The sequence below is a fragment of the Doryrhamphus excisus genome, linkage group LG18, assembly GCF_037039965.1.
Source record: "Doryrhamphus excisus strain RoL-2023G ecotype Guam linkage group LG18, RoL_Dexc_Guam_v1.1, whole genome shotgun sequence".
NCBI lineage: Eukaryota > Metazoa > Chordata > Actinopteri > Syngnathiformes > Syngnathidae > Doryrhamphus > Doryrhamphus excisus.
The window spans coordinates 5,362,490-5,377,370 of NC_136374.1; the positions used below are offsets into that span (position 1 = coordinate 5,362,490).

Below are 14,881 nucleotides of genomic sequence, written 5' to 3' on the forward strand. Positions count from 1 at the left end.
GGTCACAGGGGTGCTGGAGCCTATCCCAGCTGTATTTGGGCAAGAGGCGGGGTACACCCTGGACTGGTCGCCAGCCAATCCAGGGCACATATAGACAAACAACCATTCACACTCACATTCATACCTATGGACAATTTGGAGTCGCCAATTAACCTAGCATGTTTTTGGAATGTGGGAGGAAACCGAAGTACCTGGAGAAAACCCACGCATGCACGGGGAGAACATGCAAACTCCACACAGAGATGGCCAAGGGTGGAATTGAACCCTGGTCTTCTAGCTGTGAGGTCTGCACGGTAACCACTAGGCCGTCGTGCCGCCCACTTAATTATTTAATAATTCAAAAAGTATTACAGCACAAATGGTCATTTTAATTGCACAAATGCAGAAAAAAGGAATGAAACTATTTTGGTTTCATTTGGAGAAAATGGGGGACTGGGTGAACTTTGACTGACCTATAATAATAATCATCTGTAATAACTCAATCACAAACGCAGCACAAACATGAATATTTTGGTTACATTTGGATCAAATGGGTCAGCTTAGGTCAGGGGTCGGGAACCTTTTTGGCTAAGAGAGCCATGAAGGCCAGATATTTTAAAATGTGTATCTGTGAGAGCCATATACATTTTTTTAAACATTGAATGCAATAAAATGTGTGCATTTTTATGTAAGACCAACAGTTTTAGATAATGGGCTCTAATTACGTAGACCAGGCACACTACCCCACACCAATGGGGTGTGGCCAGCACACTTTCGTGAGCAGCGCAGTGTCTAATAATAAATCAAATACTTGTTGCCATTAATACAACTTCTGCTGCTGCATAGTTTTGCACCGTACTCAGTATATTTCATTCTTTTGGCCATCTTTGCCAGAAGGCTTGGTTCTGCAGCTTTAGCTAGGTGACTATTTGACTAAAGGAGAAAAGTTTATATTTACATGTTGACATCTCAATGACCGAGGTAGACCAAATAGATGGACGAATTAAAATGCATAAAAAAGTTGTTGATTTTGAATATTATTTTTAGCAGTCATTTCTGTGATGTTTACTTTAAAATGTTAGCAAAAATACATTTTTATTGTGGTAAGAAATGCTTGAGAGCCAGATAGTGTCATCAAAAGAGCCCTACCTGGCTCCCGAGCCATAGGTTCCCTACCTCTGGCTTAGGTTGACCTTTGAAATGCATTTAAAAACTACAAAATAAACACAGCACAAGCATTTATTTTGTATTGCACAAAACAGCACAAACAAAATCTTTACGAACTCAGAAAGTATGATCGCACAAATGATCATTTGAACTACACAGCACAAACATATGGGACTATTTTGGTTGAATTTGGAACAAATGGGGGCCTGAGTCAACTTTGATTAACCTATAAAATAATCTGTAATAAATCCTAAAACAAAAACAGCACAAACATTAATTTTAATTGCACAAACGCAGCACAAATGAATGGGGCTATTTGACCAAAGTTTTGCGTGTGGTGGGGGACCAACTGCAGTATATAAAATGATTATATTAAATATAAATTGAAGGTGTTTCATAAGACTTTAACTTGATTGGATTTAATAACTGGATATAGTCATGCTATTCTTCATCATCACATTTATTCAAAGGGAGTTTTTTTTGTCTTCATTGAGGAAAATCAACCTTCCTCTTTCATCGCGGCAATGAAGTGGCGAGTGGAACAATTACATGAAAGCAGTGCTTGAAACTAACGATATGCATTTTGGTCAATGTGCCGTCTCGCTGATAAAACTGCCTGTTTTCCTAAATTTTAGTGTGAGAAATGACTTGACCCCCAAGTGAAAACAAGGGATAACACTCACTTGGAGCGTCGCAGTCGACGCAAAAATTATTGCCCTTTGCATTGCGAATAGCCTGCAGTGCCACCGCCTCGCTCTGACTGTTCTTGCGAGCCTGTAAAAAATAAAACCATGTTAGCTTAAAAACGTGTTAATTCCATTGGAGACTATCAATTCGTTTCCGTTTCCCGAGTATCAGCAAGTTCTGCCCTTCCCCCATCTAAAATGCATTCAAAGGCGGCTCCGTCTTGTTTGTGACATTTTAAAAAACACCAGTAAAAGTAAAAGGAGTCACAGTAAAAGCATCACAGTGTATTTCTAATACAGGCATGACAAATTACCCTAACTCCTTTAAAAAATACTAAATACTCATATTTATAAATATACTAAATATACTGTATATATCCTCTAGGTTTATAGTAGGAGGTATATAGATTAGATATTTGGGACATGGACACATTCATTCATGCACAATTCCAATGTGGACATTATTACTGACAGTTCATTTAAATATCGCCATTGCCACAGCTTAAAAAAAATCCTGGGGGAAACTGCAGAGTGTGCAAAATCAGCTGGCATAGGCTCCAGCTCACGTAATAGCTCTCCATGTACAGCCATAACTGTAACTACTAGATAGTTCCATCAAAAAGATGTAAAAATGTAATGGTAATGGTAATGGTTTTATTTCATTTGAACATGCATCAGATTACAATTGAGTGCATCCCATAATCCGTTCACAGTTCCACATGTCCAAAAGGAGTAGGAAGAAGCAAAGCTTATTAAATCCTACCCCTCCATCTGGTACTTTTAAGGTACGAGGTGATATGAGCATCCAATGCCATAATGGGTACCATAGTAAGTGTCAATATAGTGATATATATAGCACATCATGACTGGTTCAAGACTCTTCATCCTTGTATTTAGCAAACATCAACTGCTTGTATTGTTTCTTGAATTGGCTCATCGTTGTGCATTGTTTGATTTCCTTACTCAATCCATTCCATAGTTTGATTCCACATACTGAAATGCTATGGCTAGCATAACGTAGTCCTAGCATAGAAGTGTTTCAAATGTACTTCTTCCCTGAGATCATATTTCTCCTCTCTTGTAGAGAAGTATTGGATGACATTTTTAGCTAATTGGTTATTTTTAGCCTTATGCATTATTTTAGCTGTTTGAAGATGAACTATATCAGCAAGTTGAAGTATTTGTGATTTTAGAAATAAGGAGGCGGCATTATGAATTATCCTTACTGACCTTTTTTGCAGTACATTTAGCGAGTGAAGATTGCTTTTATAGTTATTAGCCCATATTTCCACACAATAAGTAAGATATGGTAGAACCAAACCAAAATGTTTATAAATGCAGTTGCCGTTGGGGTTGACCTTTCTTTTCCGCATTCGCAAACAAGGACCACATCTCTCAAAGCGGTGCTGCGGGAGGACATTTTTTGAAGCCGTCATCCAGGTATGTATGTGTCCTTGCTGCAGTGCAGATATCGGCTCCACACAATATGGGATGATCAAGAGAATCAGATATTTGAAAGCAATTTCACTGTACAAACACACCACTGATTACGAGGTACTGCATTTTTATCAGAATATACAGTACAGTGTTTCCCCACAGGTTGTGATCTATTTATGGCAGGGAGGCTTGACGATGTAATATGTGTAATTTGCATAATTGGCCTTGACACGTGCATGCTTTTTATGTCCCAAGCAAGACGGAGCCATGAGATTTTTATTGAACTATTTCCTGTGTCTGTCACCTTGTTTTTGCTGCTCTCGCATAGCTGCAGGCTGGCCAGGATCTGGCTCTCGATGGCCTGGACCCAGGAGTCCCTCTCCTCCACGCTCTGGGCTTCAAAGTGCCACGTCTGGCCCGAACTCGACACAACGAGGAAGTCATTGTTTTCTTCATCTGGTAAGCACGCAAAGAAAGCGTCCATCACAGGATGCTTGTGGAACAATGACATACGCATGTGGAACATTCTGCACTAATTCTGCACTACCTGTTTTGCTCACGTTTCTTAAGCTACCAAAGCTTTTCAGTTTCCACATTTTCCTCTTGGCTGCACAGGAGAAAAACAATTAAAACAAACATTTCCTGTGTCACATCATAAAGGATGCAGTTTATTTGACTACACAGAGACAGTCATCACCATCTGCTTGGCCAACGGTGGCGTCTCCTTTCTGGTTCATGCTCTTCTTCCTGCGATGCTTCTTCCTGTCCTCCACTGGGGATGTGGAGCCGACATCTTTGGTGGAGGAGGAGCTGGACACGCCCTCAAATGCAGAGTCTGCCCAAAACACAGTACACATATGGTGCGTCTCAAATGGAATATTTCACTAAGTATACTTAGTTCCCGAGGGTGCAGATTTTATAATAATAATAATACATTTTTAATTGTATAGCACTTTTCAAAATACTCAAAGACACTTTACAGAAAAATGGAGTTGAATAAAAACAAGTAAACAGAGTAAAAGATACCTTAAAATACAACATTAATTCGTTTATACACAGTTAAAACACGAGTAAAAGTGGGGCGGGGCACAGAGGTCAGGTATAAAAAGTTAGACATTAACCTTCCTCTTGTGTTAGCTTTCTGGTATCATGCCTTATGTTAACGGGTCGGTTTTGACCCATGTATTAAATCAGCTATAAAATACACTAAAAACAATAAGTTACCATCAAATTTGCTTCTCATGTCTTGGTTACCTTCTTAGGCTTCCTCATCCATGAAAATGTTGCTTTTAATACTTTTGGTGTGGGCATGTAGGCCTTTTTTTGTCACTATACCCCTCCATTTTAATTTCCAAAAATGGTCAAATGAACCTCAAAAGAATCATATTAATAAATTGAATTCTTTTGTTACCTGGCTATTACTGAGGGATATGGAACATATCTCTTAAATCAATTAGTTTTATTTATTTTCTCATTTTAGTATTAATCACTAAAGAAACATCTATGGTGTTGGGGTGAATTTTGACCCATATATATTAATGTCAAGAAAAGGATGAAAAAGTGATTGTTTTCAGCAACAGAACTTTAGTATAAAGTGAAATGAAAAAGCAGAACAGGTCCAGATCTTGGTTCACTGTACTTCTTGCCATTCTTTCCATGATCCAAATTGTAAATGTGAAATCAGCCAATCAAATGAGTGAATTCACCTCACATGTCTGGACATTGTTTTTCTGCTGGTATATTGGAAAAGCGGTCAAAATGAGAATCCCCTGAAGCTTACATGATGAGAAGAGGAGCTGGTTGTCATTGTGTTGGCTGATTGTACACTTATGATTTCAGTTTTGGCTCAAAATATTGCTTTATAGTCATATTATTATAACCGGGTCGAAACCGACCCTAACAATACAGTGGTCATGATTTCAACCAGACCATTTTATAATGTAGTAAAAATGATTTTTTTGGTTGTATTTTGTTGAAATAGATGCGTTGATGCAATAAACAAATGTTATGTGATTCTTTTTATGCATTAAAATGTAAAACGGGTCGGTGCCGACCCTAACACAAGAGGAGGATTAAAAACAGATTTAAAAAGGTGGGTTTTTATTTGTTTTATGAAGCTGGGAAGGTCAGGGCAAGCATGGAGAAGGCTGGAGAAGGCTCTGTCACCCCAGGTTCGGAGCTTGGTCTTACAGGAGAGTGCCAGGAGGTTGGAGTCTGAGGAGCGAAGGGGACGCGAGGGATTGTGTGGATGGAGGAGGTCTGTGAGATATGGGGGGGGGGTCAGATCGTGGAGGGCTTTGTAGGTTATGAGAAGAACTTTGAAGTGAATGCGTTGGGGGACGGGAAGCCAGTGGAGGTTTTTAAGGACAGGGGTAATGTGTTGACGGGAGCGGGTGGAGGTGAGGAGGTTCTGAATATATTGTAGTTTGTTGAGGGTTTTGGAAGGTGTACCGTAGAGAATACTGTTGCAGTAGTCCATTCTGGTTGGGATGAATGCATGGATCAGGGATTCAGCGGCAGAGAATGTAAGTGATGGACGGAGTCGGGCTATGTTCTTAAGATGGAAAAATGGAGTCCGGGTTAACTGTTTTTTGACTGCGTATTGCGGTCCCAAAGCCGAGTTTGGGCTTTCCTATCACTGCATTCTAGTTATGACGAATTTGATTCCTTTTATTGCCTCGAGTCACTTATGAGTAACTTACTGATACTTACTTCATTCACTCATCACTAAACCTTCACATACAAGTTGCACCTGGGGAGTCAATGGTTGTCACCCATGCGTCAACAAAACCTATGTTTTCGTTAAGTACCTTTGTGTTGGTGAAACTCCAGTCTATAGAGTACCCACGAGTCAGTGGGATTTAAGTTTCGGTCGAGTAAACGTAAGTCGCTGAAACTTGAGTCTTCGTCAAGCAGCAGTGAGTCAGTGAAAAATTAGTGTCTTAGGTACCCATTAGTCAGTAAGATTGGAGTCCTCAACAACCCGTGAGTCACTCAAACTTGAGTCTTTGTTGAGTACATAAACACTCGAGTCTTAGTCGAGCACCCGTGAGTCAGTGAAACTCTAGTCTTCATCAACCCCTGAGATAGGGAAACTTGAGCTGCGAGTCAGTCTGTCGAGTACCCATAAATCAGTGAAGTTTGAATTACTGTCAACTTGTGAGTCAGTAAAACAACAAAAAACGACCATGAGTCAGTCAGTAGTGAAACTGGAGTCTTTGTTGAGCACCAGTGTGTCAGTGAAAGTCTTTGGCTGAGCAACACATTTAGACACATCATATATGGTCCTGTATATCCAGCATCACAATCTTGCATCCTACTAAAGAACTCTTTTTTTCTCACCGACACTTTGAGCGTGGTTGGAGACGTTGGAGGCACAGCGCTGCACGCCTCTGTTACTCCTCAGGAAGAGCGCTCCTCCCAGCCCGTCCATGTCGTCTACTTGCAGGAAGCTGCTGGCGCTGACAGGAACTAAGGAAGGGGGGACAAGCTTCAATCACATACAAGGTCTGTGCTCATAAAAAGGTTAAAAAAACGGTCTAATATATCTAAAAATGTGTGTAAATATAATCAACAGAAGATATATTCCATAAGAAGACATGTTCAGGCTACTAAGAAGGAACCAAGTCATGTTCAAAACACATAAACTACAACCAGACAGCAAATGTTCTCTCACCCAGGCTGACACCCTCAGGTCCTTGCCCATCTTTGACCCTCCCGTTGAGCCCGACTGGAGGCCCGCCAGTAGGCACAGCACGAGGGGGGCGCTTGCCCGGCACCTTCACAGTCACTCGCAGCAGGTCCATTTCTTTCCCGGGGGTGTTTAGCATGTAGTCCTGCCAAGGCAAACGGCATCAGTGACCACCAACAGCCGCCAGCTGATGGCGACAAGTGCTGCGACTCACGTTGACGCTGGCATGGTATGACAGTATGCCGTCGCTGGAGAGGGTGACGTACTTCTTCTTCCACTCTTTGTTGAGCGAGTTGCCGCCGCGCTTGAGCAAGAAGCCCTGATGGATGCGACAGAATGATGTTGTGTGTTGTCAGGCGGCCAAAAACACCCACAATGTACTCATCCCGCCAATCGGGGGGTTGTATCACTTCATCACGCCGCACACTCTGCCTTCACACCTTTCATTACAAAGGACTGCTGCTGTGATGTCCACAGATGAAGGTCGTCAGATGGTTTGTTTATGCATCAAATTCAATCTCACCTGCTTGATAGGAATGAAGCGGCCGCTGCCCACATCTCCTTTGCAGTCTGCACTTCGCCTGGCTGAGTCACTGCCTCTGCGACCCTACACAAAGCACAAGGACACAAGTCATTGGCTTTGTGTTCAGGCAGGATGCTCAAACTACAACTTGGTGGGATTTCCACACTCATCTTTTCATGAAAAATACACCCTGGTTTTCGCAGGATTTGTTTTTTCACAAAAATGATCCACCAAACAAAGTGGCTGACAAACTAGTTCATGGAATCTAGTATCCAAACAAAACATCTACCCGTTTTGTCAATAATGGACAGTGGTTCTTCTAGAGTTGGGACACTACAGGCAGATTCTAGAGGGGGAATCATTTAATCATTATTATGTGGGTGTGGTTTATTTGATCATAAAAAGCACACAGAATGATCAACAACTCGTGTCTGTGTTGGGACACTATAGGCAGATTCTAGAGGGGGAATCATTTAATCATTATTATGTGTGTGTGTGTGGTTTATTTGTTCATAAAATGCACACAGAATGATCAACAACTCGTGTCTGTGTTGGGACACTATAGGCAGATTCTAGAGGGGGAATCATTTAATCATTATTATGTGGGTGTGGTTTATTTGATCATAAAAAGCACACAGAATGATCTCATCTCCGTATCCTTTCATCCCCTTAATAGGCATTGCACGCATTGCAGGCTCAAGCACACTGCGTATTTCTTTGTAAATGGACTAATGGACGTTCATACCTATGAACAATTTGGAGTCGCCAATTAACCTAGCATGTTTTTGGAATGGGGGACGAAACCGGAATGCCCAGAGAAAACTGTACTGAATTGAACTTGGGTCTCCTAGCTTTGAGGCCTGCGTGCTAACCACTCGTCCGCCGTGCAGCTCTAGCATTCTATTAGCTAACTAAAAAAAACATTAATTTGTCCTTTTCATTCATAATTTCTATGCATTTGAATTTGTTTTCTGCATGTAAAACTGTAATTGCATTGCCAAAGGAGAGAAGCTATCGACATGAATGAATGGGTTGGAAGTCATTTACACCTTATACACATTATAGAAATAACACCCCCATTAGCTTCACACTAGCTTCCCTGAAGCTAACCTGTTGAACGCTGCTAATTACAAAGTCTTTTTTTTCCAGAAAGTCTTTGGACAAGCCTCTAAAATATTTGGCACGATTGTGATGTCGCCATGCTACTAATTAACATAAGACCGTGTTTCTCTGCCTAGTTACCTTGGCAAAGATCCGCCATTATCTTTTGCTTCTTGCCAAAGTTATTACAACACCTCCTAGCCATGGAGGACTTCAGAGTGAAGTGGAATGATTTAAAATACGATTGTTAGTTGTATTTACTTACCGCAAATCGTGCTGTGCGTCTCCGAGTGGCGCTGCGCACCGAACCAGGAGTGCCGCTGTCCTGTTTCTCGCCTCTGGCTGACCTACCAATCTCTTTATGGTTAATCACAGGGGTTGAGGGGAGTGATGAGGAGTAATCACTACTCTGACCTCCATTACTGGCCTACAGATGGTAGAAATAGATAAGCAACATGCCGTTTGTTGTTTGTGAGCCAAGTTGGTAGTACCAGCAGCATAGTGTACATCAGAGGTAGGGAACCTATGGCTCGGGAGCCAGGTAGGGCTCTTTTGATGACACTATCTGGCTCTCAAGCATTTCTTACCACAATAAAAATGTATTTTTGCTAACATTTTAAAGTAAACATCACAGAAATGACTGCTAAAAATAACATTCAAAATCAACAACTTTTTTATGCATTTTAATTCGTCCATCTATTTGGTCTACCTCGGTCATTGAGATGTCAACATGTAAATATAAACTTTTCTCCTTTAGTCAAATAGTCACCTAGCTAAAGCTGCAGAACCAAGCCTTCTGGCAAAGATGGCCAAAAGAATGAAATATACTGAGTATGGTGCAAAACTATGCAGCAGCAGAAGTTGTATTAATGGCAACAAGTATTTGATTTATTATTAGACACTGCGCTGCTCACGAAAGTGTGCTGGCCACACCCCATTGGCGTGGGGTAGTGTGCCTGGTCTACGTAATTAGAGCCCATTATCTAAAACTGTTGGTCTTACATAAAAATGCACACATTTTATTGCATTCAATGTTTAAAAAAATGTATATGGCTCTCACAGATACACATTTTAAAATATCTGGCCTTCATGGCTCTCTTTGCCAAAAAGGTTCCCGACCCCTGGTGTACATGCAGATTCAAAAGTCAAATGGAAATGATATTATTTCCAAGAGTGTGCTTGTGAAAACTTAAATTATCACAGATATCCATGCATCCTCTAACACTTGCAAAACTTGTTCATCACAATCACTCCACACTCTTTATTGCTATCGTTATATACTTATTGTGTGGAAATATGGGCTAATAACTATAAAAGCAATCTTCACTCGCTAAATGTACTGCAAAAAAGGGCAGTAAGGATAATTCATAATGCCGCCTCCTTATTTCTAAAATCACAAATACTTCAACTTGCTGATATAGTTCATCTTCAAACAGCTAAAATAATGCATAAGGCTAAAAATAACCAATTAGCTAAAAATGTCATCCAATACTTCTCTACAAGAGAGGAGAAATATGATCTCAGGGAAGAAGTACATTTGAAACACTTCTATGCTAGGACTACGTTATGCTAGCCATAGCATTTCAGTATGTGGAATCAAACTATGGAATGGATTGAGTAAGGAAATCAAACAATGCACAACGATGAGCCAATTCAAGAAACAATACAAGCAGTTGATGTTTGCTAAATACAAGGATGAAGAGTCTTGAACCAGTCATGATGTGCTATATATATCACTATAGTGACACTTACTATGGTACCCATTATGTCATTGGATGCTCATATCACCTTGTACTTCGGTATGAGGTACATTATTTAAAAAAAAACCAACAAACTGTATTATGGAAAGCAGGAAGTGAACAAATGTAACAGTTACTGATTGTAAAAGTACCAGATGGAGGGGTAGGATTTAATAAGCTTTGCTTCTTCCTACTCCTTTTGGACATGTGGAACTGTGAACTGATTATGGGATGCACTCAATTGTAATCTGATGCATGTTCGAATGAAATAAAACCATTACCATTACCATTACCATTACCATTACCATTACCATTACCATTACCATTACTTGTCAGAGATCAGGTCGCGACGGCAGCAGCCGAAGCAAGGAAGCCCACACTTGCAGACTTGCTTCTGATATTATGTCAATGGAAGAACCCAGCCAACCTACAGAGAAAACTCATTCTGGCCACTTGTACCCGCGACCTTGTCCTTTTGGTCACTACCCAAAGGTCATGACCATAGCTGAAGGTAGGAACATACTAGATCGCCCAGTAAATTAAAAGCTTTGACTTTTAGCTCAGGTCCCTCTTCACCACTACGGGCTGATGAAAAATACACATTACTGCCGATTTGTCTATCAATCAAGCTTTACATCCTTCCCTCACAACAAGACCCCAAGGTACTTAAACTCCTCCAATTAGGGCAGGACCTCACCCCTGATCAGGAGATAGCATGCCACCCTTTTCCGGGCGAGAACCATGGAGTCGGACTTGAAGGTACTGATTCTGAGTCACAGCTCGATGAAGCCAGCAGGACTACTCATTCCTACCAGAACCCCTCCATGCCTTAGCTGCCCCTAGAAATTCCGTCCAGAACAGTAATGAACAGAATAAGTGACAAAAGGCAGGCCTGATGGAGTCCAACCCTCAATGGAAACGGGTCCCACTTACTTCCAGCAATGCAAACCAAACTCTGACACCGGTCATACCGGGAACAAAGTCTGATTTGGGTCTTCCAGTACACCATAGTCCCGGAGTACTACCCACAGAATTCCTCAAGAAACACAGTTGAATGGTGAGAGTGTAGAGTTGGTCCACGACCAGGATGAAAACTACACTGCTCCCCCTGAATCCTAGATTCTATCGATGCAGCAGATCCCCCCCTCCAGAACACCTGAATAGACCTTACCAGGAAGGCTGAGAAGTGTGATCCCACGGTAGTTTGAACACACCCTCCAGTCCCCCATCTTAAAATGGGGGACCACCACCCCGGTCTGCCAATCCAGAGTCACTGCCCCTGATGTCCACATGATGTTGCAGTTGTGTCAACCAAGACAAGCCGACAGCATCCAGGAACTCTGTGCGGATCATATTCCACTCTGGGCCTGGCACTGAGGGGCTTTTTGACTACTTTGGCAACCTCAGCTCTATTGATAGGAGAGTCCACTATGGAGTCCCCAGACACTGCTTCCTCATTGAAAGATGAGTCTGTGGGATTGAAGAGGTCTTCAAAGTATTCCTTTCACTGGTCCACAACATCTGGAGTCACGGTCAGCAGGACACCATCCCCACTATACATGTCGATGTATACATGTATACTATACATGTCGATTGTGCACTGCTTCCACCTCCAGAGACGGCAAATGGTGGTCCGGACTCACTTTGAAGCCATCCGGAAGTGTTTCTCCATCGCTTCTCCGACTGCTTCAGCAAAAAGGCCAGATAGAACTCCTTCTTCAGCTTGACAGCAACCCTCACCACTGCTGTCCACCAATGGGTTCTAGTAGTGATGGCGAGATGAAGCCCCATGAGGCTTCGAACCATTTCAGTCAACTGGTTGGAGAATGGATTCATTTCTTGAAGCTTCATGTGCACACGAAACCACCTGCTGGCCTTGGATACAATTACAGGCGGATGGATCTTCATGTGCGATGCATTGAATGCTGATCTGTTTTGGCTCTTGGAAATGATTATGTACTACAAAAAAATGTATAACCAAATGATTAATCTACAAAGTGTAAGATAAAATATACAGTATATATAAAATACTGAATGTTTTCTTGTCCATAAATGCCATGTATCATGTGATATGGCTAGCTTCATCACAGTTGTGTTGGTAATACTGTAATATATTAATATTATAATGTAGTACTATTAACCTTACCATGGACGGTGAAGGTCCAGTTTCATCTTTATGTTCATGAAAGGCACGTTAATGCCTGAACATGGATGAGGTGTTATTATTGTACCTCACAATAAACACAATAAGCACTTCACCTCTCAATAACAGTGACAAACAGTGAAAATACAGGTTTTGAAACGCAAACATACCATCTATTAATAGTGTTGATTTGGCTTACTGATCAAGTCAAAATGTTTCCACACTATTTCCTCTTTCTAGCTGCTCCATATCTTCTCTCTCTGAACCCCAAACTAACGTAACCGTATAGTAACCGAACCATCGACAAATACTATCCACACGCTCAACTGATTGACTCTCACCACAAAAGCCCACATTTGAATGTTTGAGCCTGAGGGGTTTATATCGCTGAGTGACAGGCAAACATCGCGGCAAATTCTGAACCTTTGCCGAAGCCGTGGTACAGCCGGGCAGCGAGGCTTCGGGCGTCATCAATTCCGACCCCTCCCCCCAATGAATCAAGCCTCGGTACACGCTTTGCGGAAGTGCCCACTCGATTACTCAACACACACTTGGAAGCCCCGGCACCTCTTGTAACATCACTAGGTTCTAGGATTACTGCTATGACAGGCACTGAGCACATTATGGCTACAGCTCCGATCATCCACATCGACAATGGAGGCATGGAACATAGCTTGTTTTGCTTTATATTTTTTTGTTTTCTTGTTAAGTTATATTTTGAGAACGTGGCACGGGCCAACAAAAACAGCCGTGGGCTGCAAATGGCCCCTGGGTCACACATTGGACACCCCTGATTTAGCCACAGCATCAACCAGGTCAAAGGCATTATATGCAGACAGGACCCAACAACAATGTCTGAGTGATAATTGCTATTCCGTCCGTAACGCCACTATTCCAAGGACTAATAATTAAATACAACCAAGAATGGTCCCAAAAGTGTAAACAACAGATGTCGTAAATAAAAAAATAACTGTTAATGTGTGTAGCTCAGTAGAAATATAATGTTCTCTGGTCACGAGTCCTCATGGTATTAAAATGCAGACGCTTACACGACACTGTGAATGGAATCGGATGCACAAATGCATGAAACCCCCGTAGACAACAGTTAAAGGAATGTGACATTTTTCTGGGATAGAAGCAGAATTGTACCTGTCCTGGAAAGACACCAGACACCGGAGTGGAGCCTCCGGAATGACTGGGAGAGTTGGGAAGTGATTTACAAGAAGCGAGTAAAGCAGCTTGTTTCTTGGCAGCCATGATCTTCTGAGCAGCTGGAACAAAACAAATAGCCCCTAAACATTTGCACCAAAACACACACAGCGATGGAAGCGTTTTGGCAATACTGTACCATCGTTGAAGACTCTGTTGACGTTGAGGCCGTACGTGGCACAGGTCTCATAGTAGGTGCAACGCCGTACATCCGAGCACAGCTGCCTGGCCCTGCCGTCATCGATCACCCTGGGGTTGCTGCTGCTGATCTTATCTGGTAAAAGCATAAAGACCCAAGCCTGGTCATACCCCCACACTCAAAAAGTCTGGTCTCGATCCCAATAACCTCTCCAATTTCCGTCCCATATCCAACCTCCCCTTTCTGTCCAAAATCCTTGAACGTGTCATAGCTGCTCAACTTCAATCTCACCTCAACTCCAACAGCCTTTTTGAATCCTTCCAGTCCGGTTTCCGTCCCAAACACAGTACTGAAACAGCTCTTCTTAAAATCACCAATGATCTTCTTCCGTCTTCCGACTCCGGCCATCTTACCATCCTCATCCTCCTAGACCTCACCGCAGCCTTTGACACCATTAGCCACTCTATCCTCCTGTCCCGCCTCAAAACCAGCCTCAATATCACCGATTCTGCTCCGATCATACCTCAGATAGCTGCTCCTCCACCATAGCCCCTTTACCTCAAGGTGTTCCCCAAGGTTCGGTGCTTGGTCCTCTTCTCTTCATCCTCTACATCCTTCCACTTGGCAATATCATCCGTCGACATGACCTCAATTTCCACAGCTGATGATATTCCACTATACATTTCCACCATCTCCATCAACTCCAACATCTACTCCACCCTCACCAACTGCTTAACTGATATCAAAACTTGGATGGAACTAAATTTTCTTAAAATTAACAGTGACAAAACAGATATTATCATCATCGGTCCCAAAAACATCACAACACCCACCCATAACTTCTATCTTCAATTTGACAGCGCCACCCTCACTCCATCCCCGCTCATCCGCAACCTTGGTATCTTCCTAGACCCCACATTTGAACCCCACATCAAACAGTTAACCCGGACTGCATTTTTCCATCTTAAGAACATAGCCCGACTCCGTCCATCACTTTCATTCTCTGCCGCTGAATCCCTGATCCATGCATTCATCACAACCAGAATGGACTACTGCAACAGTATTCT

General features: G+C 42.1%; 1 protein-coding gene across 2 annotated transcripts in view; it reads right to left on the reverse strand.

The window, feature by feature from the left end:
• Positions 1-14,881, reverse strand: part of LOC131106443 (arf-GAP with GTPase, ANK repeat and PH domain-containing protein 1-like) — a 36,379-nt gene that overhangs the window by 6,671 nt on the left and 14,827 nt on the right. For both annotated transcript variants that reach the window (XM_058055517.2, XM_058055515.2), the window contains exons 7-17: positions 13,815-13,949; positions 13,616-13,737; positions 8,850-9,011; positions 7,484-7,567; positions 7,175-7,279; positions 6,946-7,105; positions 6,612-6,740; positions 3,967-4,104; positions 3,817-3,876; positions 3,574-3,725; positions 1,830-1,920 (exon numbers count right to left, since the gene is read on the reverse strand). In XM_058055517.2, coding sequence (XP_057911500.2) covers positions 1,830-1,920; positions 3,574-3,725; positions 3,817-3,876; positions 3,967-4,104; positions 6,612-6,740; positions 6,946-7,105; positions 7,175-7,279; positions 7,484-7,567; positions 8,850-9,011; positions 13,616-13,737; positions 13,815-13,949 — 1,338 coding nt within the window. The remainder of the gene's footprint in view (positions 1-1,829; positions 1,921-3,573; positions 3,726-3,816; positions 3,877-3,966; positions 4,105-6,611; positions 6,741-6,945; positions 7,106-7,174; positions 7,280-7,483; positions 7,568-8,849; positions 9,012-13,615; positions 13,738-13,814; positions 13,950-14,881) is intronic.